General features: G+C 40.7%; 1 protein-coding gene across 1 annotated transcript in view; it reads right to left on the bottom strand.

Annotated features, from left to right (window-relative positions):
- The window catches only part of USP50 (ubiquitin specific peptidase 50), a 46,483-nt gene that overhangs the window by 8,085 nt on the left and 12,729 nt on the right, over window positions 1-25,669 (bottom strand). The window contains exon 6 of the mRNA XM_038009978.2: window positions 21,174-21,306. Coding sequence (XP_037865906.1) covers window positions 21,174-21,306 — 133 coding nt within the window. The remainder of the gene's footprint in view (window positions 1-21,173; window positions 21,307-25,669) is intronic.

Consider the following 25,669-nt stretch of genomic DNA (forward strand, 5'->3'; position numbering starts at 1 on the left):
TACTAAAAATACAAAAAGTAGCTGGGCCTGGTGGCATGTGCCTGTAATCCCAGCTACTTGGGAGGCTGAGGCAGGAGAATTGCTTGAACCTGGGAAGTGGAGGTTGCAGTGAGCCAAGATCATGCCACTGCACTCTAGCCTGGGTGACAGAGTGAGACTCTGTCTCAAAAACAAAACAACAACAACAACAAATCCAGTTCTATGTGCTATATAACATTTAGAACTCAGAAAAGGTGTATTTCTTTGAGCATCATGTTGGTGCTTAAAAAGTTTCAGATTTTGGAGCATTTTGGATTTTCAGATTAGGGACGCTCAACTTGTCATAGGTAGAAACTACCAAGAGAATGTTAAAGTAGCTATACATCAGCTAAAATGGTCTCTAAGATAGAATGTATTGTAAATGAGTCACTTTATAATGAAAAAAGGTTTAAATCACCCAAATTGTATAATTTGAAACTGCTACCTACCTAACAAAACAGATTTGTTAAAAACAAATGACAGAACTATAGGGAAGTTTTGACAAGTCTACCATCATAACAGAAGATTTCAACTATGGATCAAGCAGACAAAAATATTAGTATAGATACAGCTTTTATAATACATACTTAGATGACATAAAGTATCTGACTCCTGAAATAGAACTGCACTGTCTCAACAAATATAAAAGAGTTAGTTTAGGCCAGGCACGGTGGCTCATACCGGTAATTCCAGCACTTTGGGAGGCCAAGGCAGGCAAATCACAAGGTCAGGAGTTCGAGACCAGCCTGGCCAACATGGCGAAACCCTGTCTCTACTAAAAATACAAAAAATTAGCTGGGCGTGATGGTGGGCGCCTGTAATCTCAGCTCCACCTGGGAGGTGGAGCTTGCAGTGAACTGAGATCGAGTCACTGCACTGTAGCCCGGATGACAGTGCAAGACTCTGTCTCAAAAAAAAAAAAAAAAAAAAAAAAACAGTTTAATATAGACCCTAGTTTTTGAACACAATACAATTAGCAGTCAATTCAAAATGATGCCCCCACAAAAAATCAATGCTTTTGGAAATTATAAAAACACTTCTAAGTAACTTTGTAAATAAGAAATTATAAAACACTTATAAGTAAATAGTAATGAAAATATTATATCAAAACATGGGATGCACTGATGTCTGAGAATGTCTCAAAAATAATATGGTGCCAAGAAGGGAGTGGGTCAGTATTAAGATGAATTGATCATTTCTTTTGTATTCAAATCTCTTGCTTCGCAAGCTAGCTGATGGACGCATGGGGGTTTGTTATGCTGTCCAGTTTTGTATATGTTTGAAATATTCTATAATTAAAAAGAGACAGGCAGAGAAAGTGGCAAATAGACATTTGTAGTTTTAAATGCTTGTATCTTAAAGGATAGACTGAGTGTTAATAAACTGGACACTCAGTTTAAAACATTAAAACATAACAGATTAAACCCTAAGGGAATAGAGGGAAGAGATAACACTGTAAGAGGAGTAACCCATTAAAAAAAAAGTAAAAGTTGATCTTTTAAGACAAAATACTTTGGATGTTAGCCTGCCGCAGTGGTTCATGCCTATAATCCCTGCACTTTGGGAGGCCAAGGCAGATGGATCACCTGAGTCCAGGAGTTTGAAACCAGCTTGGGCAACATGGCGAAGCCCCCCTCTATGAAAAAAAAAAGTACAGGCCGGGCGCCGTGGCTCACGCCTGTAATCCCAGCACTTTGGGAGGCGGAGGCAGGCGGATCACGAGGTCAGGACATCGAGACCATCCTGGCTAACATGGTGAAACCCCGTCTCTACTCAAAATACAAAAAAAAATTAGCCGGGCGTGGCAGCAGGCGCCTGTAGTCCCAGCTACTCGGGAGGCTGAGGCAGGAGAATGGCGTAAACCCGGGAGGCGGAGCTTGCAGTGAGCTGAGATCGCGCCACTACACTCCAGCCTGGGCAACAGAGCGAGACTCCGTCTCAAAAAAAAAAAAAAAAAAAAAAAAAAAAAAAAAAGATAAGTCAATGATAAAATTAAAAATGAAAAAACATGTAATAGCTACAGATCCAGAATAAATTTATTGTTAATACCCTAAAAACTTGATGCCAGCCAACTGCGACCTTAGATGAAACAGACAAATATCTGGAGAATAAGTTACCAAAATGACTGAAAAGAAACACATGGCTCACACCTATATTTTTTACAGAAATTGACGAGGGCCAGGAATAATCAAAATACTCCTGAAGAATAAGAATAAAGTTGTGATGGTAATGACTTAGGGAATAATGATGGTTCTTGCTCTGCCAGATATCAATATTTATTTCAAAGCTATAGCTATAATTAATATTCATAAACTAAATTAAGAATTCAATTAATATTAAATTAATAAATTTAATATGTATTTTAGAGCTGTAATTAATACAGTATGGAATTAGCCCAAATGTGAACAAGTTGACCAACACACACATACAGCATAGGAAAGCCAGCATTATATGTTACTGAGGAAAAGAGGAGGCTGAGACATTTGGTTGTTCATATGGAGAAAAATGAAATTGAATCCCTAATTTATACTACATTTTTGTCAGAAGTGCAAAACAATTTAAATTTTTGGAAGACATATAGGTAAATATCTTTGTAATTGCAAGGTTAGAAAGAATTTCTTAAATGAGACACAGAAAAGGACTAACTAGAAAAGATTGATGTTCCAACCAAATTAAAACTTGATTGTCAGCAATTACTAAAAGATGCAACAACCAAATGCAGTTTGTGAATTTTGGATGGATTCTGGTCTTTGAAAAAAAATGTTACAAAAAAAAAAAAAACCTTGTGACAATTGACATTTGAATATGAATCTATGAATATGAGTGATGAAATTTTAAATTTTCTTACATATAATTCTGCTATTGTGGGTATGTAGAAGAATGTGGTTAAGAGATGTAAGTTGATCTACAAAGTGTCATAAGGTTTAAATAATTCGGCAAAAAGTTAGATATACATGTGTATAGATGTGCACATACATATATATACAGAGAAAGTACAAGTAATACAAATGTATACACTGCTTAATGTTGATAATTGAATCTAGCTGAAATGTACACCAATGTTTTGTTTTTTGGTTTTGTTTTGTTTTGTTTTGAGACGGAGTCTCGCTCTGTCGCCCAGGCTGGAGTGCAGTGGCGTGATTTCCGCTCACTGTAAGCTCTGCCGCCTCCCGGGTTCACGCCATTCTCCTGCCTCAGCCTCCCAAGTAACTGGGACTACAGGTGCCTGCCACCACGCCCAGCTAATTTTTTTGTATTTTTACTAGAGACAGGGTTTCACCATGTTAGCCAGGATGGTCTGGATCTCCTGACCTCGTGATCCGCCTGCCTCGGCCTCCCAAAGTGCTGGGATTACAGGCGTGGGCCACCGCGCCCAGATGATGCACACCAATGTTCTCTGTACAATTCTTTCAGGTTTTCTGAATGTTTGCAAATTTTTATTTTAAAAACTTGAGAGAGAACACTTGAAAAGATGCTCCACATCATTAGTCATTAGGAAAATGCAACTCAAAACCATGACATACCACTTCATACCTACTTTGTATGGGATGGAATAAAAATGAGAGACAATAACAAGTCTAGTTGAGGATGTGGGGAAACTGGAACCTCAGACATTGCTGGTGGGGACGGAAAATGCTGCTGCCACTTTGGAAAACAATTTGGCAGTTTCTCAAAAGATTAAACAGAGTTACCATATGACCCAGAAATTTCACACTTTGGTATATACCCAAGAGAAATGAGAACATGTTTACAGAGAATCCTGTACATAAATGTTCATAGCAGCATTACTTATAAGAGCCAAAAGTGGAAACAAGCCAAATGTCCGTCACTGGATGGATAAAGGAAACGTGGTATATCCTATACAATGGAATATTATTTGGCAATTAAAAGGAATGAAGTACAGATACATGTTACGACATGAACGAAACCTGAAAACATTATGCTGAATAAAAGGAGATAAAAACAGAAGGTCATATATTCTATGATTCTGTTTATTAAAATACCCAGAATAGGCTAGGCACTGTGGCTCACGCCTGTAATCCCAGCACCTGGGGGAGCCGAGGCAGGTGGATTGCTTGATGTCTGGAATTTGAGACCAGCCTGGGCAATATGGCAAAACCCCATCTCGACCAAAATATGCAAAAATTATTGGGGCGTGGTGGTGCACACCTGTGGTCCCAGCTACTCGAGGGAAGGAGGAGGGAAGATCACTTGAACCCGGGAGGTTGAGGCTGCAGGGAGCTGAGATTGCACCATTGCACTCCAGCCTGAGCAACAGAGATACTGCCTCAAAAAATAAAATAAATAAAATTTTAAAAATACGCAGGATAGGCAAATCTATAGAAATATAAAGTAGGCCGGGCGCAGTGGCTCAAGCCTGTAATCCCAGCACTTTGGGAGGCCGAGATGGGCAGATCACTAGGTCAGGAGATCGAGACCATCCTGGCTAACACGGTGAAACCCCATCTCTACTAAAAAATACAAAAAAACTAGCCAGGCGAGGTGGCGGGCGCCTGTAGTTCCAGCTACTCGGGAGGCTGAGGCAGGAGAATGGCGTGAACCCGGGAGGCAGAGCTTGCAGTGAGCTGAGATCTGGCCACTGCACTCCAGCCTGGGCGACAGAGCGAGACTCCATCTCAAAAAAAAAAAAAAAAGAAAAAGAAAAAAAGAAATATAAAGTAGAAGCCAGGAGCAGTGGTTCATGCCTGTAATCCCAGCACTTTGGGAGGCCGAGGTGGGTGCACCACTTGAGATCAGGAGTTCAAGACCAGCCTGGCCAACATGGTGAAACCCCACCTCTACTAAAAATACAAAAATACACCTGTAATCCCAGCTACTCGGGAGGCTGAGGCAGGAGAATCCCTTGAACCTGGGAGGCAGAAGTGAGCTGAAGTCGTGCCACTGCACTTCAGCCTGGGCGACAGAGCAAGACTCTAAAAAAAAAAAAAAGTCCATATATATATATATATACACACACACACACAGAGAAAGAGAGTGTGCGAGAGATAAGGCTAGTAGTTGCCATGGACTGGGGGAGAAGGAACGGGTTACAGGGTTTCTTTCGGGGATACCAAAAATGTTCTAAAACTGGATTGTGGTGTAACTGCACAACTCTGTGAATGTACTAAAAACCACTGAACCGGCCAGGCACAGTGGCTCACACCTGTAATCCCAGCACTTTGGAAGACAGAGATGGGCAGATCACTTGAGGTCAGGAGTTCCAGACCAGTCTGGCCAACATGGTGAAATCGCATCTCTACTAAAAATATTTTTAAAAGTTAGCCAGGCATGGTGGTGCACCTGTAATCCCAGCTACTCAGGAGGCTGAGACATGAGAATCATTTGAAACCAGGAGGCAGAGGTTACAGTGAGCCGAGTTCACACCACTGCACTCCGGCCTGGGCGACAGAGCCAGACTCTGTCTCAGAAACAAACAAAACAAAAACAACAAAAAACACAACTGAACACATTTAAGGTGAATTTTGTGGTATGTGAATTATCTCTAAGAACTTCTTTTTAATAAAATTGGGAAACAAAAAGATCACGTATAACAAACCAAAAACTGAGAAGTTATTTCTAACACATATAACAAGACAGGATCTAGAACATGTAAAGGACTCCTTCCAATCGATAAGAAAAATAACCCAGTTTGTAAAAATGTGCAAAAGACAAATATTTCATAGAATAGGAAAGACTAAAATGAGATAATTTTATATCCATTAGATGGCAAAAGTTAAGAAGTCTGATGATCCTGGTAGGGGTATGTATTGGTATAATCACTTTGAAAACAGCATTACCTAGAAAGTTAAACATGCACATACTTTATGATCTAAGTGACCTCACTCCTAAGTATACACATGAGAGAAACTCTTATACACATATACATGCAGGAATGTCCCCATAATGTCGTTCGTGCCAGCAAAAATCTGGAAACAATAAAATGTCAATCAATAAGAAAATGGATACTTTATGATATATTCAAACAATGTACATCATAGGCTAGTGAAATTATAACCACATGCAACAATATGGATATATCTTTAAAATATTTCATGAAAAAGTAAGCCTGGCACGGCAACTCACACCTGTAATCCCAGCACTTTGGGAGGCTGAGGGAGGGGGATCACCTGAGGTCATGGGTTTGAGAAAAGAGCAAAACTCCGTCTCAAAAAAAAGAGTGAAGAGTCAAGTCACAGAAGGTAATTTAAAAATGTACACCCAAGATTTAAAAAGAACTACAATTCCATAAGAAAAAGGCAGGCCACAGAATAGGAAAAAGAGCAAAAGACTTGTTTAGGCATTTCACAAAAGCAAATATACGAATTTAAGTAGATATTTAAACCACAATGCCATTCTACTATATGGGCAACCAGAAGGGCCAAAACAAAACAGACAAAAGACTACCAAATGCTAACAAGGATTTAAGGCAACTGAAACTTCCAGTCATTGCTGGTGGGGGTATGAATTGGTACCGTCACTTTGGAAAGCTACTGAGCAGTATGTACTAAAGCCAGACATATGCATATTTTTGAACCAGGAGTTTCACTCCTAGGTATGTAGTCAAAAGAATTGTGTACATTATGTTTCCCGCAAAAACAAGAATGTTTATAGCAACCCTCTTTGCAATAGTCAAAATCTATTAATTACCCCAAAGTTCCTGAATGGTAGAATGAATTACTAAATTGTAGTATTTTCATACAATGGAATACTATACAGCAGTGAGAATGAATAAATTACAAACAACAATATGGATGAATGTTACATAATTTTGAATGAAAGGAGCCAGACACAAAAAAGGATATACTGTACAATTCCATTTATATGAAGCATAAAATCAGGCAAAAATCTATAAATCTGTCCTGACAGAAGTCAGTGGTTTTCCAGACTCGAAGGCAGGTACAAGTGCAGATAGGGTGCTGGTAACATTCTGTTTCAACTCTATTCTGCTGGTTACATGGGTATGTTTACTTGAAAATCCAAGTTTTATCCTCGTGATTTGTGTACTTTTCTGTATATATGTTCACTTCAATAAAGGTTATTTTTGGTCGGGGGCAGTGTCTCATACCTGTATTCCCAGCACTTTGAGAGGCTGAGGCAGGCCAACTGCTTAAGCCCAGGAGTTCCACAGCAGCCTGAGCAACATGGAGAAACCCTGTCTCTACAATTTTTTTTTTTTTTTTTTTTTTGAGATGGAGTCTCACTGTGTTGCCAGGCTGGAGTGCAGTGGCGCGATCTCGGCTCACTGCAACCTCTGCCTCCTGGGTTTAAGTGATTCTCCTGCCTCAGCCTCCCAAGTAGCTGAGATTACAGGTGCATGCCACCACACCCAGCTAATTTTTTTATTTTTAGTGGAGATGGGGTTTCACCACATTGGCCAGGATGGTCTCCATCTCCTGACCTCATGCTCCGCCTGCCTCAGCCTCCCAAAGTGCTGGGATTACAGGCGTGAGCCACCATCCCTGGCCTACAAATTTTTTTTTAAATTAGCTGGGCATGATGGCATTTGCCTGTAGTCCCAATCACTCAGGAGGCTGAGATGGGAGAATCACTTGAGCTCAGGAGGCGGAGGTTGCAATGAGCTGAGATTGTGCACTACTACACATTAGCCTGGGAAACAGAGAAGAGACACAGTCTCAAAAAAAAAAAAAGGAAAAAGGAAAAAAGCATTTTTAAAACAACAGTGAAGACATAGAAACCCTGACTAGACCTATAATGGCTAAAACAGCCTAAGTCAGCATTTTAAAATCTACCCACCAAGAAAAATGAAATTCCAAGACCAGATGGTTTTCCTGCTTAATTCTAACAGATTTTCAAGAAACAGATTTTTATTTTATACAATCTGTGCCAGAAAAAAGAGTGACAAACTCACTTTATGAGCCTCGTGTTTTGTTGTTGTTGTTGTTGTTGTTGTTGTTGTTGAGACAGAATCTTGCTCTGCCGCCCAGGCTAGAGTGCAGTGGTGTGATCTCAGCTCACTGCAACCTCCACCTCCCGAGTTCACGCCATTCTCCTGCCTCAGCCTCCCGAGTGGCTGAGATTATAGGCGTGTGCAACCATGCCTGGCTAATTTTTGTATTTTTAGTAGAGACGGGGTTTCACTGTGTTGGCCAGGCTGGTCTCGAACTCCTGATCTCAGATGATCCGCCCACCTCAGCCTCCCAGAGTGCTGGGATTACAGGCATGAACCACTGTGCCCAGCCCATGAGGCTTATTCTAATAAGACTGATACCCAAAACAGAAAAGGGCAGTCTAAGAGAATTATAGGTTACTCTCTCAGTTGTGATAATAGATGTAAAATATATATGTATATGTGTGTGTGTGTGTATATATATTTAAACACCTTTAGCAAAAACAAAATTAAGGAATAAATCAGTTGATGTAACTTACTACATTAATAGATTAAAGGAGAGATTTGGGACTGTAGTTCTCTTGTCTGGTAAAACATACACATGCATACACATACACAAAAACAAATTTACGTGTTAAGTGTGTGTCAATGCATTCTACAGTATTGTTTCTAAAAGCAAAGTATTTGATATAACCTCACTGCCCAGCAACAGAAGAAATGATAGATAGTTACAATGGATTAATAAAAGCAGTTAAAATGAGTGTACTAAAGCTAATGTATCAATCAAATTACAGAAATGTAAATTTTGACATCAAAATCATAAAATATTGAGGGGGAGTAAAAGTATAGTTTTTGATTGCCATTAAAATGTTAAGTTGTTATCAGCTTAAAATAGCCTGTAATAAGTAAAAGATGTTTTATGTTATCTCCATGGTAACCACAAAGCAAAAACCTAAAAAGAAAGGATTCAAATCATACCACCACAGAAAACCATCAAATCACAAAGGAAGACAGCGAGAGAGGAAGAAACAAAGGCTCTAAAAAATAACCAGAAAACTAATTACAAAATGGCAGTGGCAAATATCAATTATTATCTTAAGTGTAAATGGATAAAAAAATAAACAAAAAAACATGCCAGATGCGGTGGCTCATGCCTGTAATCCCAGCCCTTTGGGAGGCCAAAGCAGGTGGATCACGAGGTCAGGAGTTCAAGACCAGACTGGTCAACATGGATGAAACACCGTCTATACTAAAAATACAAAAATTAGCCAAGCGTGGTGGTGGGCACCTGTAATCCCAGCTACTCAGGAGGCTGAGGCAGGAGAATTGCTTGAACCCGGGAGGCAGAAGTTAAAGTTAGCAAAGATCGCACCATTGGACTCCAGCCTAGGCAACAAGAGCAAAACTCCATCTCAAAAAAAAAAAAAAAAAAAAAAAGAGGATTGAAATCATATTAGGTACCTTTTCCAATCACAATGGCATGAAATCAGAAATTAATAACAGGGGAAATCATGGAAAATTCATGAATATGTGGAAATTAAACAGTATACTCCCGAATCACCAACAGGTCCAAAAATAAATCAAAAAGGAAATCATAAAATACCTTGACACACATGAAAATGGAGACACAACATACAAAAACTCATGATATGCAGCAAAAGCAGTTTTTTTGTTTGTTTGTTTCTTCTTTTGAGACCTGGTCTCACTGTCACCCAGGCTGGAGTACAGTGGCATGATCATGGCTCACTGCAGCCTTAACCTCCTGGGTTCAAGTAATCCTCCCATCTCATCCTCCCAAGTAGATGCAACTACAGGCATGTGCCACTATGCCTGGGTAATTTTTTCAATTTTTGTAGAGACAGGGTTTCACCATGGCTGGTCTCTGGGCTCAAGCCTTGGTCCCCCAAAGTGCTGGGATTACTGACATGAGTCATCACACCCAGCCAACAAAAGCAGTTCTAAGAGGGAAATTTATAGCAATAAACACCTATATCAGAAAAGAAGAAAGGCATCACATTACCTAACTTTCAAATACACTATAAAACTATAGTAACCAAAACAGTATGGTATTGGTATAAAAACAAGACACATAGGCCAATGGAACAGAATAGAGAACCCAGAAATAAATACATGCATTTACAGCCAACTGATTTTTCAAAAGGTGCCAAGAACATACAGTGGGGAAAGGACACCTGCTTCAATAAATTGTACTGGAAAAACTGGTATCCATCTGCAGAAGAATAAAACAAGACCCCCATCTCTCACCACATTAAAACAAAAAAAATCAACTCAAACTGGATTAATGACTTAAACATAAGACCTGAAACTATAAAACTACTAGAAGATAACACAGAGAAAATGTTTCAGGATATTGGTCTAAGCAAAGATTTTATGGCTAAGGCCTTAAAAGCACAGGCAACAAAACGAAAAATAGACAAATGGGACTATGTTAAACTAAAAAGCTTCTGCATAGCAAAGAAAACATTCAACAAAATGAAGAGACAACATGTAAAATGGGGAAAAAATACTTGCAAACTGTTCATTTGATAAGGCACTAATATCCAGAATATACAAGGAATTCAAACAATTGAACAACAACAAAAAAATAATCCCATTAAAAAGTGGGCAAAGGGCCAGGTGTGGTGGTTCACACCTGTAATCCCAGCACTTTGGGAGGCAGAGGTGGGCAAATCACTTGAGGTCAGAAGTTCAAGACCAGCCTGGGCAGCATGTGAAATCTCATCTCTACTAAAAATGCAAAAAGTAGCCAGGCATGGTGGCACACCCCTGTAGTCCCAGCTACTCGGGAGGCTGAGGTGGGAGAATCACTTGAACCTGGGAAGCAGAGGCTGCAGTGAGCTGAGATCATGCCACTGCACTCCAGCCTGGGCAACAGAGCGAGACTCCATCTCAAAAAAAAACAATACAATACAATACAATACAATACAACACAAAAGTGCACAATGGACATGAATACACGTTTCTCAAAAGATGACACATAGCCAATAGCTATATGAAAAAATGTTCAACATCACTAATCATCTGACAAATGCAAATCAAAACCACCCTGAAATATCATCTCACCTCAGTTAGAATGCAAAAAGATAAAAAATAACAAATGGTGGCAAGGATACAGAGAAAAGGGAACTCTTATATGCTATTGGTGGGAATGTAAATTAGTACAACCGTTATGGAAAACCATCATGGAGATTCCTCAGAGAACTAAAAATAGAAGTATTACATGATCCAGCAATCCACTACTGGGCATTTATCCGAGGGAAAGAAAATCATATCAAGGGATACCTGCACCCCCATGTTTACTGCAGCACTATTCACGACAGCCAAGATACGAGCTGGTCATAGTATAGCTGCTTGTGCCTGTAATCCCAACATTTTTGGAAGGTCAAGACAGGAGGATAACTTGAGGCCAGTCATTGGAGACCAGCTTGGGCAACATAGTGCAATTCTGTCTCTACAAAAAAGAATTAAAAATTTAGTTGGGTATGGTGGTGCATGCCTGTAGTCCTAGCTACTCGGGAAGCTGAGGTGGGAGGATCTCTTAAGCCCAGGAATTTGAGGTTGTAATGAGCCATGATTTCACCACTGCACTCTAGCCTTGGGTGACAGAGAGAGACCCTGTCTTTTTTTTTTTTTTTTTTTTGCGCTAGGGTTTCCCTCCGTCACCCAGACTGAAATGCAGTGGCATGATCTCGGCTCACTGCAGCCTCAACCTTTCTGGGCTCAAGTGATCCTCCCACCTCAGCCTCCTTAGGGGCTGGGACTACAGGCATGTGCCATAATACCCAGCTAATGTTTGTATTTTTGGTAGAGATGGGGTGTCACTATGTTGCTCAGCCTGGTCTCAAACTCCTGGGCTCAAGTGATCTGCCTGCCTTGGCCCCACAAAGGGCTGGGATTACAGGTGTGGGCCCCTGTGCCTGGCTGACTCTGTCTCTTCCCAGAAAAAAAAAAAAAAAAAAAAAAGGATATTCTTCATTCCTAAAAAGAATGAAATCTCATCATTTGCAGTAACATGGATGGAACTGAAGGTCATTATGTTAAGTGAAATAAGCCAGGCACAGAAAGACAAATGTTGCATGTTCTCACTCATATGTGAGGGCTAAAAAAAGTTTATCTCATGGAGGTAGAGATAGTTACCAGAGGCTGGAAAGGACTTGGGGAGAATAAAGAGAGAGGCTGGTTAATAGATACAAACATGGATAGAAGGAATAAGTTCTAGTGTTTGACAGCATAATAGTGACTATAGTTAATGACAACTGCTTATTATTTGCATATTTCAAAATAGCTAGAAGATTGGAAATACTTCCAACTCAAAGAAATGATAAAGGTTTGAGGTGATGGAAACCTTAAATAACCCAATCTGGTTCTTTTGTTTGTTTTAAGATGGAGTTTTGCTCTGTTGCCTAGGCTGGAGTGCAATGGCACTATCTCAGCTCACTGCAACCTCCAACTCCCTGGTGCAAGTGATTCTCCTGCCTCAGCCTCCCGAGCAGCTGGGACTACAGGCGCATGCCACCAAGCTCGGCAAATTTTTGTATTTTTAGTAGAGATGGGGTTTCACCACGTTGGCCAAGCTAGTCTTGAACTCCTGACCTCAGGTGATCCACTAGCCTTGACCTCTCAAAGTGCTGGGATTACAGGCATGAGCCACCGTGCCCAGCTAAAATACCCCAATTTGATCAGTACATATTGTATACATGTATGAAAATACCACATGTAACTTGTATGTACAATTATTATGTATTAATTTTAAAAACAATTTCAGAAAAAGAAGATCTCAACAATCTAACACTACATGTCAAGGCACTAGAGAAAGAACAACAGACGAAGGCCAAAATTAGCAGAAGGAGGGAAATAACAAAGGTCAAAGCAGAAATAAACAAGGACTAGAAAAACAACAACAAAATCAATGAAGCTAAGAGTTTTTTTTTTTTTTTTTAAAGATAAACAAAATTGACAAACTATTAGCTAGACTAAGAAAAAAAGACAACTCAAAATCAGAAATGAAGCCGAGTGCAATGCCTCATGCCTGTAATCCAGCACTTTGGGAGGCCGAGGCAGGTGGATCACTTGAGGTCAGGAGTTCAAGACCAGCCTAACCAACACAGTGAAACTCCATCCGTACTAAAAATAAAAACATTAGCTAGGCATAGTGGCACACACCTGTAGTTCTAGCTACTTGGGAGGCTGAGGCAGGAGAATCACTTGAATCCAGGAGGCAGAGATTGCAGTGAGCCGAGATCATGCCACTGCACTCCAGCCTGGGCAATAGACCAAGACTCCGTCTCAAAAGACAGCAGAAACAAGAGGACACATTATAATTGATAACACAAATATAAAGGATCCTAAGAAACTACTATAAACAATTATACACCAACAAATTGGATAGCCTAGAAGAAATGCATAAACTCCTAGGTACATACAACCTACTAAAATTGAACTATGGAGAAATAAGAAATCTGAAAAGGCCAGGCGCAGTGGCTCATGCCTGTAATCCCAACACTCTGGAAGGCCAAATGGGCTGCTTGATTGAGCCCAGGAGTTTGAGACCAGCCTGGGCAATATAGTGAGACCCCATCTCTACAAAAGATACAAAAATTAGCCAGGCATGGTGGCATGTGCCTGTAGTCCCAGCTACTAGGGAAGCTGAGGTGGAAGGATCAGTTGAGCCCAGGAGAAGGTTGCAGAATAGATCAATAACAAGGAAATTGAATTAGTAATAAAGTCTCCCATCAGATAAAAGCTCAGGATCAGACGACTTTACAGCTGAATTCTACCCAACATTTAAAAAAGAACTAGTATCAATCCTTCTCAAACCCTTCCAATAAACTGAACCAGAGAGAATACCTCTAAACTCATTTTATGAGGCCAATAATACCCTGATACTAAAGCCAGACAAGGACAGTACAAGAAAAGAAAATTACAAGGCAATAGCCCTGATGAACATAGATGCAAAAATCCTCAACAAAATACTAGCAGATCTAGTTCAACATCATATTTTTTATTTCATTTTATTTTTTGAGACAGTCTCACCCTGTCACCCAGGTGGAGTGCAATGGTGCAGACTTCCGCCTCCCGGGTTCAAGCAATTCTCCTGCCTCAGCCTCCTGAATAGCTGGGGCTGCAGGTGTGTGCCACCATGCCAGGCTAATTTTATTATATTTTTAGTAATGACAAGTTTTCACCATGTTGTCCAGGTTGGTCTCAAACTCCTAACCTCAAGTGATCCGCCTGCCTCAGCCTCCCAAAGTGCTGGGATTACGGGAATGAGCCACCACATCCAGCCACTCACCACTTCTTTTCAGCACGGTACTGGAATTCCTAGCCAGAGCAATTAGGCAAGAGAAAGAAATGAAAGGCATGCCAATAGAAAAAGAAAAAGTGAAATTCTCTGTTTGCTGAGGACATGATCTTATGTAGAGAAAACCCTAAAAACTCCACCAAAAAAAAACCGTTAGAACTGAAATGAATTCAATAAAGTTTCAGGATACAAAATCAACATATAAAAATCAGTAGCATTTCTTTTTTTTTTTTTTTTTTTTTTTTTTTTTGGTGAGACAGGGTCTTGCTCTGTCACCCAGGCTGGAGTGCAGTGGCATAATCACAGCTCACTGCAGCTTCAACCTCCTGGGCTCAAGCGATCCTTCCACATCAGCCTCTGGAGTAGCAGGTATGCACCACTATACTTGGTTACTTTTTAAAATTTTATGTAGAGACAGGGTCACCCTATGTTTTCCAGGCTGGTCTCGAACTCCCAGACTCAAGCAATCCTCCCACCTCAGCCTTCCAAAGAACTGGGATTACAGGTATAAGCCACTGCATCCGGCCACAGTGGCATTTCTATACATTAATGACAAACTATCCAAAAAAGAAATTAAGAAAATAATCCCATTTGCAATAGCAAAAATAACAAAAACTACTTAGGTGTAAATTTAACCAAGGAGGTGAAAGATACTGAAGACTCTACATATCGAAGAAAGAAACTGAAGAAAATACAAATAAATGAAAAGATATCCTGTGTTCTTGGATTTGAAAAATTAACATTGCTAAAATGTCCATACTATGTAAAGCAATCTACAGATTCAATGCAATCCCTATCAAACTTCCAATGAAATTTTTTACAGAAATAGAAAAAAATCCTTAAATTTATATGAAATGACAAAAGACCCCAAATTGCCAAAACAATCAGGCCGAAAGAACAAAGCTGGAGGCATCGCACTCCCTGATTTCAAAATATGTTGTTACGTAAAGCTGTTATAATCAAAACTGTATGTTCTGGCATAAAAACCGACCTGTAGACCAGTGGAACAGGATGGAATGGTCAGAAATAAACCTAGGCATTTATGGTCAAATGATTTTCCACAAAGGTGCCAAGAACATAAAATAGGGAAAGGACAATAAATAAATAGTGTCAGGAAAACTGGATATTCACAGGCAGAAGAATCAAAGTGGATCCTTATCTCATGTCATAAACAAAAACCAGCTCAAAATGGATTAAAGACTTCAACATAAGACCTGAAACTATGAAACAACTAGAAGTAAACCTGGAGAAGCTCCACAACGCTGGCCGAGCAATGATTATTTTGAATGTGACCCTGAAAGCACAGGCAATAAAAGCAAAAATAGACAAAGGGAATTGCATCAAATGTGAAAGCTTCTGCACAGCAAAGGAAACAATTAACTAAGGGGAGAGATAACACAAATAGGTGAAAATATTTGTAAACCATACATCTGATGAGCAGTTAATATCTAAAATATATAAGAACTCAACTCATTAGCAAGAAAACAAATAACCTGATTTTAAAATGGACAAAGAACCAGAACAGATATTTCTCAAGACATACAAATGTCCAGTGGGTTCATGACAAAAATATTCAACATCATTACGCATTAAGGAAAGAGAAATTAAAACCACAATGAGCGATGACCTCACACCTGTTATAATGGCTATTATCACAAAGATGAAAGGTAACAAGTGCTGGCAAAGATGTGGAGATAAAGGAATCCTGTACTTTGCTGGTGGGAATGTAAATTAGTACTGTTATTATGGAAAATGGTATAAAGATTTAAAAAACTAAAACCAGGCCAGGTGTGGGAACACATGCCTGTAGTCTCAGATACCTGGGAGGCTGAAGTGGGAGGATCGCTTGAGCCTGGGAGTTCAAGGCTGCAGTGAGCCATGATTGTGCCACTGTATTCCAGCCTGGGTGACAGAGCAAAACCCAGTCTTTAAAAACAACAACAAAAAACCCCTACTACCAGCAATCTGACTTCTGGATATACATCCAAAGGAAATGAAATCAATACGTTGAAGGGATATCTACACGCCCATGCTCATTGCAGTATTATTCACAAAAGCCAAGATATGGAATCAAACTAAGCGTCTGTCAGTGGATAAATGAATAAAGAAAATGTGATATATTTGGAACACTATTCAGCCTTTAAAAAGGAAATTCTGCCATTCGCAACAGCATGGATGGAACTGGAGGACACTACGCTAAGTGAAATAAGCCAGGCACAGAAAGACAAATACTGCACGATTTCACTTACATGGGGAATCTAAAAAAATTGAACTCATCGAAGTAGAGAGCAGAGGTGGTTACCACAGGCTGGGGAGGGGAGTGAGGAATGAGGAGTTTTTGGTCAGAGGGTATAAAGTTTCAGTGAGGAGATCTGACACCTATTGCTTGGCAGAGTGACTACTGTAAATAAAAAGTATTATGTATTTCAAAATAGCTGAGCAAATTTCAAATGCCTCACCACAAAAAATAAGTGAGGTGAGGAGTATGTTAGCTTGATTTAATCATTCCACATTGTGTGTGTGTGCGTGCGCGCATGTATATAGATACACAATCTCTCAAAACATGACATTGTACCCCATTAATGTATAAAATTTTATCAATTAAAATATTAATTAAAAAGCTAATGTATTGATGGATTAATATCATTAAAGATAATATTGAAGAGAAAAAGCATCTATAGAAGAATATGTTCAGTATGATACCAGATATAGAGAATATGCAAAACAGAGAATGCAAACATGCGCGGAAAATAATGCATGGGAATAATATACACCGAATTCGGGTAATGGTTACATCAGGAAATGGAAGGGAGTGAGATCATCAAAGATACACAGGGGGCTTTTATCTACAGTATTACATTATTATTTTATTTTAGGCAGAGTTTCCCTCTGTTGCTTAGGCTGGAGTGCAACGGCACTATCTCAGCTTGCTGCAGCCTCAACCTCCCCAGCTCAAGTGATCCTCCCACCTCAGACCCTTGAGTAGCTAGGACCACAGGTATGTACCCGCCACGCTCAGCTAACTTTTTTATTTTTTTGTAGAGATGGGGTTTCACCATGTTGCCCAGGCTGGTCTCCAACTCTTGAGCTCAAGTAATCCTCCTGCCTCGGCCTCCCAAAGTGCTGGGACTACAGGCGTGAGCCACTGCTCCTGGCCTGTGTTTTATTTCTTTACCTAGGTGGCAAATAGCATGACTACTTATTCCGTTCAGATTTCTGTGCCTAAAGTATTTCATCATTTTAAAAAACACTCTCTCTAGAAACCAATGATTTGAGGAGGGTTGAAGGAGTTAGATATTGTTAGCATATGATTGCCATTTTCAAATATTTGAAGGAACACGTTTAAGAAAAAAAGGTATTTTGCTTTGCTAATGCATATGTACAAGCATTTGTTAACTGTAAGCCACAGACAAATTGCTATCACTGCTTCAGAGGACAGAATGAGGACAAATGGGAAGACTCTACAAGGAGGAAGGTAGATTTGGGCTCAGTATAGAGACATGCTTAACAATCAGAGGCAGTACAGCGTCAGAGATGAGAGCAAGACGGTTTGGAGCCAGCCTGCCTGCGTTCAGGTCTTGGCTCTGCTCTTTGTAGGCAGAATGATTTGGGGCAAATTATTTAACCTCTCTGTGCCTGTTTCCCATTCTGTAAAATGGGAATAATACAGAGTACCTACCTCGAAGGCTAGAATAAGGATTAAATGCTTATTTGTAAAGGGCCTAGAACAGTGCCTGATACATAACAAACACTATGTAAGTGTTCATAAAATAAATCTAACAAAGAATCTAGCAAATAAAGAGCCTGTCTTGCAAAGCAGTAAACTCTTCAAGGGCTCATGCAAAGGCTGGATAAATCTCCTTTAAGGATGGCGCAGGGGAATCCTTCCCTTCTAGTCTAGAGATGTATGCTTCTTAAACTTCATTATGCACAGAAACCACACAGGGATATTAAAATGCAGATTCTAATTCAGTCAGCCTGAGGTAGGGCCTGAGATTCTTTTCTTCTCTTTTTTCTGAGATGGAGTCTCTCTCTGTCGTCCAGGCTGGAGTGCAGTGGTGCAATCTCAGCTCACTGCAACCTCCGCCTCCCGGGTTCAAGTGATTCTCCTGCCTCAGCCTCCCGAGTAGCTGGGAATACAGGCGGATGCCACCACACCCGGCTAATTTTTTTTTTTTTTTTTTTTTTTTTTTGTATTTTTAGTAGAGATGGGGTTTCACCATGTTGGCCATGCTGGTCTCAATTTCCTGACCTCATGATCCACCCACCTCAGCCTCCCAAAGTTCTGGGATTACAGGTGTGAGCCACCATGCCCGGCCTGAGATTCTTTATTTCTAACAAGTGGTGCCAATGCTATGATTCTCCTGAGGACTACACTTTAAGTAGCAAAGCTCTAGATGGTTTAATTCCTACTGTCATACATCACAATTTCAAAGATGCTTAGTTTTTTATTGGTGTTTTTTTTTTTTTTTTGAGAACAAGTCTCGCTCGCTCAGGCTAGAGTGCAGTGGCCCAATCTCGCTCACTGCAACCTCTGCCTCCGGAGTTCAAGAATTCTCCTGCCTCAGCCTCCCGAGTAGCTGGGATTACAGGCGCCCGTCACCACACCCAGCTAATTTTTTTCCATTTTTAGTACAGATGGGGTTTCACCATGTTTGCAAGACTGGTCTCAAACTCCTGACCTCAGGTGATCTGCCCACCTCAGCCTCCCAAAGTGCTGGGATTATAGATGTGAGCCACCATGCCTGGCCTCACAGATGCTTAATTTTTATCTCTGATGAATCATCAATTTGCAGCAAATTCTAAATATAGTTCTCTTTCAAAACCAACTTTTGGCCCCTTAATCAACCAATAATAGTTAGATTATTAAAAGAACTAAGTTTTTGTTGTTGTTGTTGTTTTGTTTTTTAAGAGATGGGGTTTTGCCATGTTGCCAGGGCTGCTGGCTTGAATTCCGGGACTCAAGCGATCCTCCTACCTCAGCCTCCCAAAGTGCTGGGATTACAGGTGTGAGCCACTGTGCCTGGCCTAGGACTAAGAATTTATAGGAGGTTTGGAGTGATGTTTTATATAAACATATATATTTCCATAATGCACATAGTTACTTTTTTTTTTTTTTTTTTAAAGAGATGGAGTCTTGCCCTGTCACCCAGGCTGGAGTGCAGAGGAGCCATCATAGCTCACCATAGTCTCTAACTCCTGGCCCCAAGCAATCCTTCCACCTCAGCCGCCACAATTGCTGGAATTATTAATACAAGAGGCAGCCACTGAGCCCAGCAATAATTATAATTTTTATATTAAATTCAGGCTTTTGTCATTCAGATTTTCTTAAAGCAGAAACATCTATATGAGAAATAAAAATAGTAAAATATAAGGGAGGCAGTTCCTGCACTGTTTGGGAATCTACATCAGAGTCTGAATTTGATATAATAGAGAAGAGAATGCCACTCTAGATTCCCAAGCAAGGAAGTGAGAGAAGAAAAACCATGTTTGGGAGCAGGATAAACTGGAAAGGAGAATATCGAGGCTCGAAGTGAACACACAAAATACTGAGCTGATAATTTTGTTAAAGTGTGGAGGTACGGTTCTGAGAGCTGCTAATGAGGAAGACCAGTGGGATTCACATTTTCGAAGACACTAATTCAACAATAAGCTGAAGAGGCAAATGAGACTTCGGAGGACTCTGGTGAATCATACTGGGCTCCAGTGGGCGTCTCAACCATTTGATGTAGACACAACTGGGCCTCCAGGTACAATTTGAAATATGAGTATGTTCTGAGACAGATCTTTAACACCGTGATCCAGAACAGAAACCCAGAGCGGCTTGCTACTTGGGGATGGTTGATGTGAATTCTGGTGATTTGGTCTAAATTATACTCCATGCTTTCTTTCCTTCAGGAAATCTTCATTGATCATAGTTGACTTAGAACTATGGGGACCCCAGAGTTTTTCTAGGCCTGGCTGTATACAGGCATTGAATCTTGTGGCTAGTATGTACCTACTGTTTTGCGGCTTTGGCCACAAAGTGGTTCATGGTTATTCAACATAAAGCTATCAAAGGCTGGGCCTGGTGGCTGATGCTTGTAATCCCAGCACTTTAAGGGGCCAGGGTGGGAGGGTCCCTTGAGCCCAGGAGGTCAAGACCAGCATGGGCAGCATAGTGAAACCTCATCTCTACTTTAAAATTAAAAAAAAAAAAATGCCTGTATTTTCATGCCTGTAGTCTCAGCTGCTTGTAAATGCACATGCCTGTAGTTTCAGCTACTCGGGGAGGATCACCGAGTTGGAGGCTGCAGTGAGCTGTGATTGTACCACTGACGGCACTCCAGCCTGGGCGACAGAGCAAGGCCCTGTCTCAAAAGCAATGTTAAGCTACTGGAACCAACTTCTCCTGCTGCCTCTAGGAGCACAATTTGCAAGTATCCTTAGATCTTAGATCTAAAATAGCCACTGACTGGAGAGAAAATAAAGAGGCGGTGAACAGTATATTTTATTTCTTTGTTCCTCTACTTGTCTAGGTCAAAGTGGAGAGTTTCCTGGTCTATATATTTTTAAAGTAGGGCACAAAAGAAGTCAGGGAGAGACAGGAGAAATAGGGATTCGAGCAGATAATTCTAGAGTTTTCTTTACAATTGGGTTACTTTTTTTTTTGAGACGGAGTTTCCCTCTGTTCCCCAGGCTGGAGTGCAGTGGAGCGATCTCGGCTCACTGCAAGCTCTGCCTCCCGGGTTCACACCATTCTTCTGCCTCAGCCTCCCGAGTAGCTGGGACTACTGGTGCCCGCCACCACGCCCAGCCAAATTTTTTTTTTTTTTTTTTTTGTATTTTTAGTACAGATGAGGTCTCACTGTGTTAGCCAGGATGGTCTAGATCTCCTGATCTCGTGATCTGCCTGCTTTAGCCTCCCAAAGTGCTGGGATTGCAGGCGTGAGCCACCGTGCCCGGCCAAAATTGGGTTACTTTTACCAGTTTGTTTTTACTCACCACCACTGCACAGAGATTGTATTTAGGATATTTCCGGAAAATTGGGCAAATATAAGGAGTGAGGTCCAAATTAGTGAGTGGGTAATGAATATCCGTTCTCAGCTTCCTTTTCGTTGTACCCTGAATGTCAAACCTGCAGGGATAATGTGTAAAATACAAAGCTTGTGAACCACTCATTTGTCTACATGACAAATTCCAAGTATCTTAAAAGTAATTTCTTGGCTGGGCACAGTGGCTCATGCCTGTAATCCCACAATGTTGGGAGGCCAAGGCAGGCATATCCCTTGAGCCTAGGAGTTTGAGACCAGCCTGAGTAACAAGGCAAAACCCTGTCTCTACATAGAATTCTCACCTGTAGTCCCAGCTACTCAGGAGGCTAAGGTAGGAGGATCACCTGAGCATAGGGAGGCTGAGGGAGTCATGATCGAGCCACTGCACTCCAGCCTAAGTGACGGAGTGAGACCCTATCTCAAAAAAAAAATAATCTCTGGCCTGGCGTGGTGGCTCACGCCTGTAATCTTAGCACTTTGGGAGGCTGAAGTGGGTGGATCACTTGAGGTCAGGAGTTAGAACCAGTCTGGCCAACATGGTGAAACCTCGTCTCTACTGAAAATGCGAAAAAATTAGCCGGGCATGATGGTGGATGCCTGTAATCCCAGGTACTCAGGAGGCTGAGGTCGGAGAATCACTTGAACCTGGGAGGTGGAGGTTACAGTGAGCTGAGATCACACCACTGCACTCCAGCCTGGGCGACAGAGCGAGACTCCATCTCAAAAAAAAAAAAAAAAAAAGTAATTTCTTGGAAAGATTATTTGGTACAGACTTATAAATTACTTTTCTCTTATCTATTTAAATACCACATCCACAAGCCTCACCAAAATGAGACTGGAATTTGAATCAGGGAGTGAGATAGTAAAGATTCAAGCTAAACTTGAATCTAGTAGGGCAAAAAGAAAGGGATAACCAAGGCTCTCAGCATTGGGGGAAGTGGAAACCACATTGATAATTCCTGAGGCTTTTGCTCCAACTGAACCTGTTTATTTTAACCACGCTGGCTCAGCTTTTCCTTATCTTGATTTCGGCACAGGTAGTCTTGGCAATGTTGTTTTCAAGCTCTGAGGTTTTTTTTTTTAACATTTTAATATAATGTTTTAATAAGAACATTTTGTGAAAATCTTTCACATTCTGTATTGTTACATAGACCCTAAGTTTGTAAATCTAGGCTCACATCAGTTACTCAGAAGCTTTTTTAAAAAAAAAAAAACATATGTTCATTTTGGAAAAATGGCTGATGTAGGTCTGAGGCTGGGAAATTACTGAGACCAGACATTCTTGTGCCAGAAAGCAAAATACCCTGTTTTCAAAAAACTAAGGGAATGCCATGTGATCCAGCAATTCTGTACCTGGGTATCATCCCAGGAGAAATGAAGACTTAGGCCCACATAACAAGCTATCTGCTAGTGTTTGTAGAAGCTGTATTCCTAACTACTCAAAACTGTAAACAACCCAAACGTCCATCAACTGGTGGAGACGTGCAACTGTGGTACACTCACAAAAAGGAATAGCACACAGCAGTAAAAAAGGGACCACTAATGCATGCAACAACACGCGTTTCAAAAGAATCATGCTAAGTGAAAGAAAAACTAAAAGCTACATACAGTATGACATAGCACATTCTGAAAAACAAAATTATAAGGTTGGGAATCAGATGAGCAATTTCTATAGGCTTAGGGTCGGGAAGGAGAGTGATTAGTTAGGAGCATGAGAGAACTTTTTGAGGTGATGGAAATGGTTTATATGTTGGTTGTAATGGCTATATGACTGCATGCATCTGTCAGAATTCACAGAACTGTGCACCTAAAAATGATACCTTTTTTTGTAAGCATACCCTAATAAACTCATGGGACCCCAGGAGCTAACTTGAAGGGGCTCCCACTGGCCAATTTTGAACAGTTTGAACACCGAAAGCAATAATGAGAGACGTCTAGTTTTCAGTTCTACACATAAGGACACTTGGAAGTCACCGTTCTGTCCTAACAAGTTAAAAGCTAAATAAAACTTTTGGTTATTTTCCTTCAGGAAGGAAAGAAGTAACCGAAAGGAAAATAAACAGCTCTTCGTAGAGCTGAAAGAGCGGTGAGGTCACAGGACAAACCACTGCCCCCAAAATTGGAAACACAGACCAGCAAACACAGAGAATCACAAACTTACCAGAGCCAAAACTGCCGAGCAGAAACCTCTGAGGGAACAGGTCTGCGTAGGAAAACCTGGACTATAATTGACTAATTTGCTAGAGGCTCAGTGAAGAGTCTGAGAGTCAAAAACTCCAAAGAATCCAGTCACGGGGGGCCCCTACTTCGTGAGTTTTCCCTCCAGAAGCCCAACCACACTCGCACGGTAAGTATTAGAGACAACTCTCCTCACGGTTCTGGCAGGAGGAAGGGAAAGAAACCATTCTGAAATACACTGGCGCACCCAGTTCTTCACGCCTGCCCACAGGACAAACTGATCAACCAGAGCCTAACCTGCTGGGGTTTTATCAGAGCTTAACTGACCTAGGGGGAGGAAAACACCTAACTCCAGCCCACACATAACCATCCTGTTCCACCGAAGCAGGTGTGAAGGGACTGAGGAGCACTTGTGAACTTTCGTAGTCTGGAGGCTTAAGTTCATTAAAAGACCGAGACCCACTCATAGGATTATAGAGCGCTTCCCCTCCCCCTCCGCCTTACCACCACATCATCAAGGTCTGTTTATGTCAGTTTCTCTTACCCAGTTCATCATATCTGGCTATCAGGAAAAAATTCCAAGGCATACTAAAAGGCGAAAAACACAATTTGAAGAGACAGTAAGTATCAGAACCAGATAGGGCAGGGGTGTGGGAATTACCAGACTGAGAATTTAAAACTGATGAACATACTAAGGGTTCTAATGAATAAAGTAAACAGCATGCAAGAACAGATGGTCAATGTAAACAGAGACCTGGAAATCCTAAGAATGAACCGAAAGAAATGCTAGAGGTATCCTTGTTAGTATAGTGGTTAGTTTTTGTTTTTGTTTTTGCTTTTTTAACTGCTAGAGGAAAAAAAACACTAACACGTGAAGAAAGCCTCTGATGGGCTTATTAGTAGACTGCACACAGCTGAAGAAAGAATCTCTGAGCTTGAGGAACCTCAGTAGAAATCTTTAAAACTGAAAAGAAGAAAGAAAAAAGACTGGCTGGGCACGGTGGCTCACGCCTGTATCCCAGCACTTTGGGAGGCCAAGGTGGAAGAATCGCCTGAGCCCAGGAGTTCCAGACCAGCCTGGGCAACAAAGTAAGAGCCCCTCCCCCCGCCCCTGGATCTCTACTAAAAAAAAAAAAAAGAAAGAAAGAAAATAGACTTAAAAAAAAAAAGCACAACAATATCCAAGGACTGTGGGACAACTACGAAGATGTAACATCTGTATAATGGAAATACCAAAAGGAAAAGAAAGAGAAAAGAACAGAAAAAATATTTGAAACAATAATGACTGAGAATTTTCTCAGATTAATGCCATACACCAAACCACAGATTCAGGAAGCTCAGAGAACACCAAGAAAGATAAATACCAGAAAAATGACACCTAGGCATTTCATTTTCAAACTGCAGAATATCAAAGATAAGGAAAAAAAATCCCAAAAGAAGCCAGATTGGGGGCAGAAAGCACACCTATAGAGGAGCAGACATAAGAATTACATCTAACTTCTCAGAAACCATGCAAACAAGAAGAAAGTGGAATAAAATATTGAAAGTGTTAAAAGGGAAGAAAACCACCAACCTAGCATTCTGTACCCTGTAAAATTAACCTTCAAACGTGAAGGGAAATAAAGACGTCATTGGATAAAGACACATTAAGGGAATTTTTTGCCAGTAGACCTGCCTTGCAAGAAATGTTAAAAGAGGCTGGGCACGGTGGCTCATGCCTGTAATCACAGCTACTCTGGGAAGCCAAGGCGGGTGAATCACTTGAGGTAGGGAGTTCAAAACCACCCTGGCAATATGGTGAAACCCCGTCTCTACCAAAAATACAGAATTAGCCTGGCATGGTGGTGCGGGTCTGTAATCTCAGCTACTCGGGAGGCTGAGGCAGGAGAATCGCTTGAACCCGTGAGGCAGAGGTTGCAGTGAGCCGAGATCATGCCACTGCCTTCCAGGCTGGGCAACAGAGTAAGACTCCATCTCAAAAAAAAAAAAAAAAAAAAAGTTAAAAGAAATCCTTTACAGACAAGGAAAATGATGTAGGTTAAACACTTGGATTGACATAAAGAAAGAGCACTGAAGAAAGAATAAGCGAGGGTAAAATGAAAACTTTTTTCTTATTATTAATTGATCTAACATAACAGTTTATTCAAAACAATAATAGAGACAATATATTCAATTATGTATGCTTATGTATATATCATATATATTCTTGTGTATCTTTATATATAAGTGAAATAAATGACAGCAGTGATACAAGGAAAGCGGTATGGT

Source organism: Chlorocebus sabaeus, chromosome 26 (assembly GCF_047675955.1).
Source record: "Chlorocebus sabaeus isolate Y175 chromosome 26, mChlSab1.0.hap1, whole genome shotgun sequence".
NCBI lineage: Eukaryota > Metazoa > Chordata > Mammalia > Primates > Cercopithecidae > Chlorocebus > Chlorocebus sabaeus.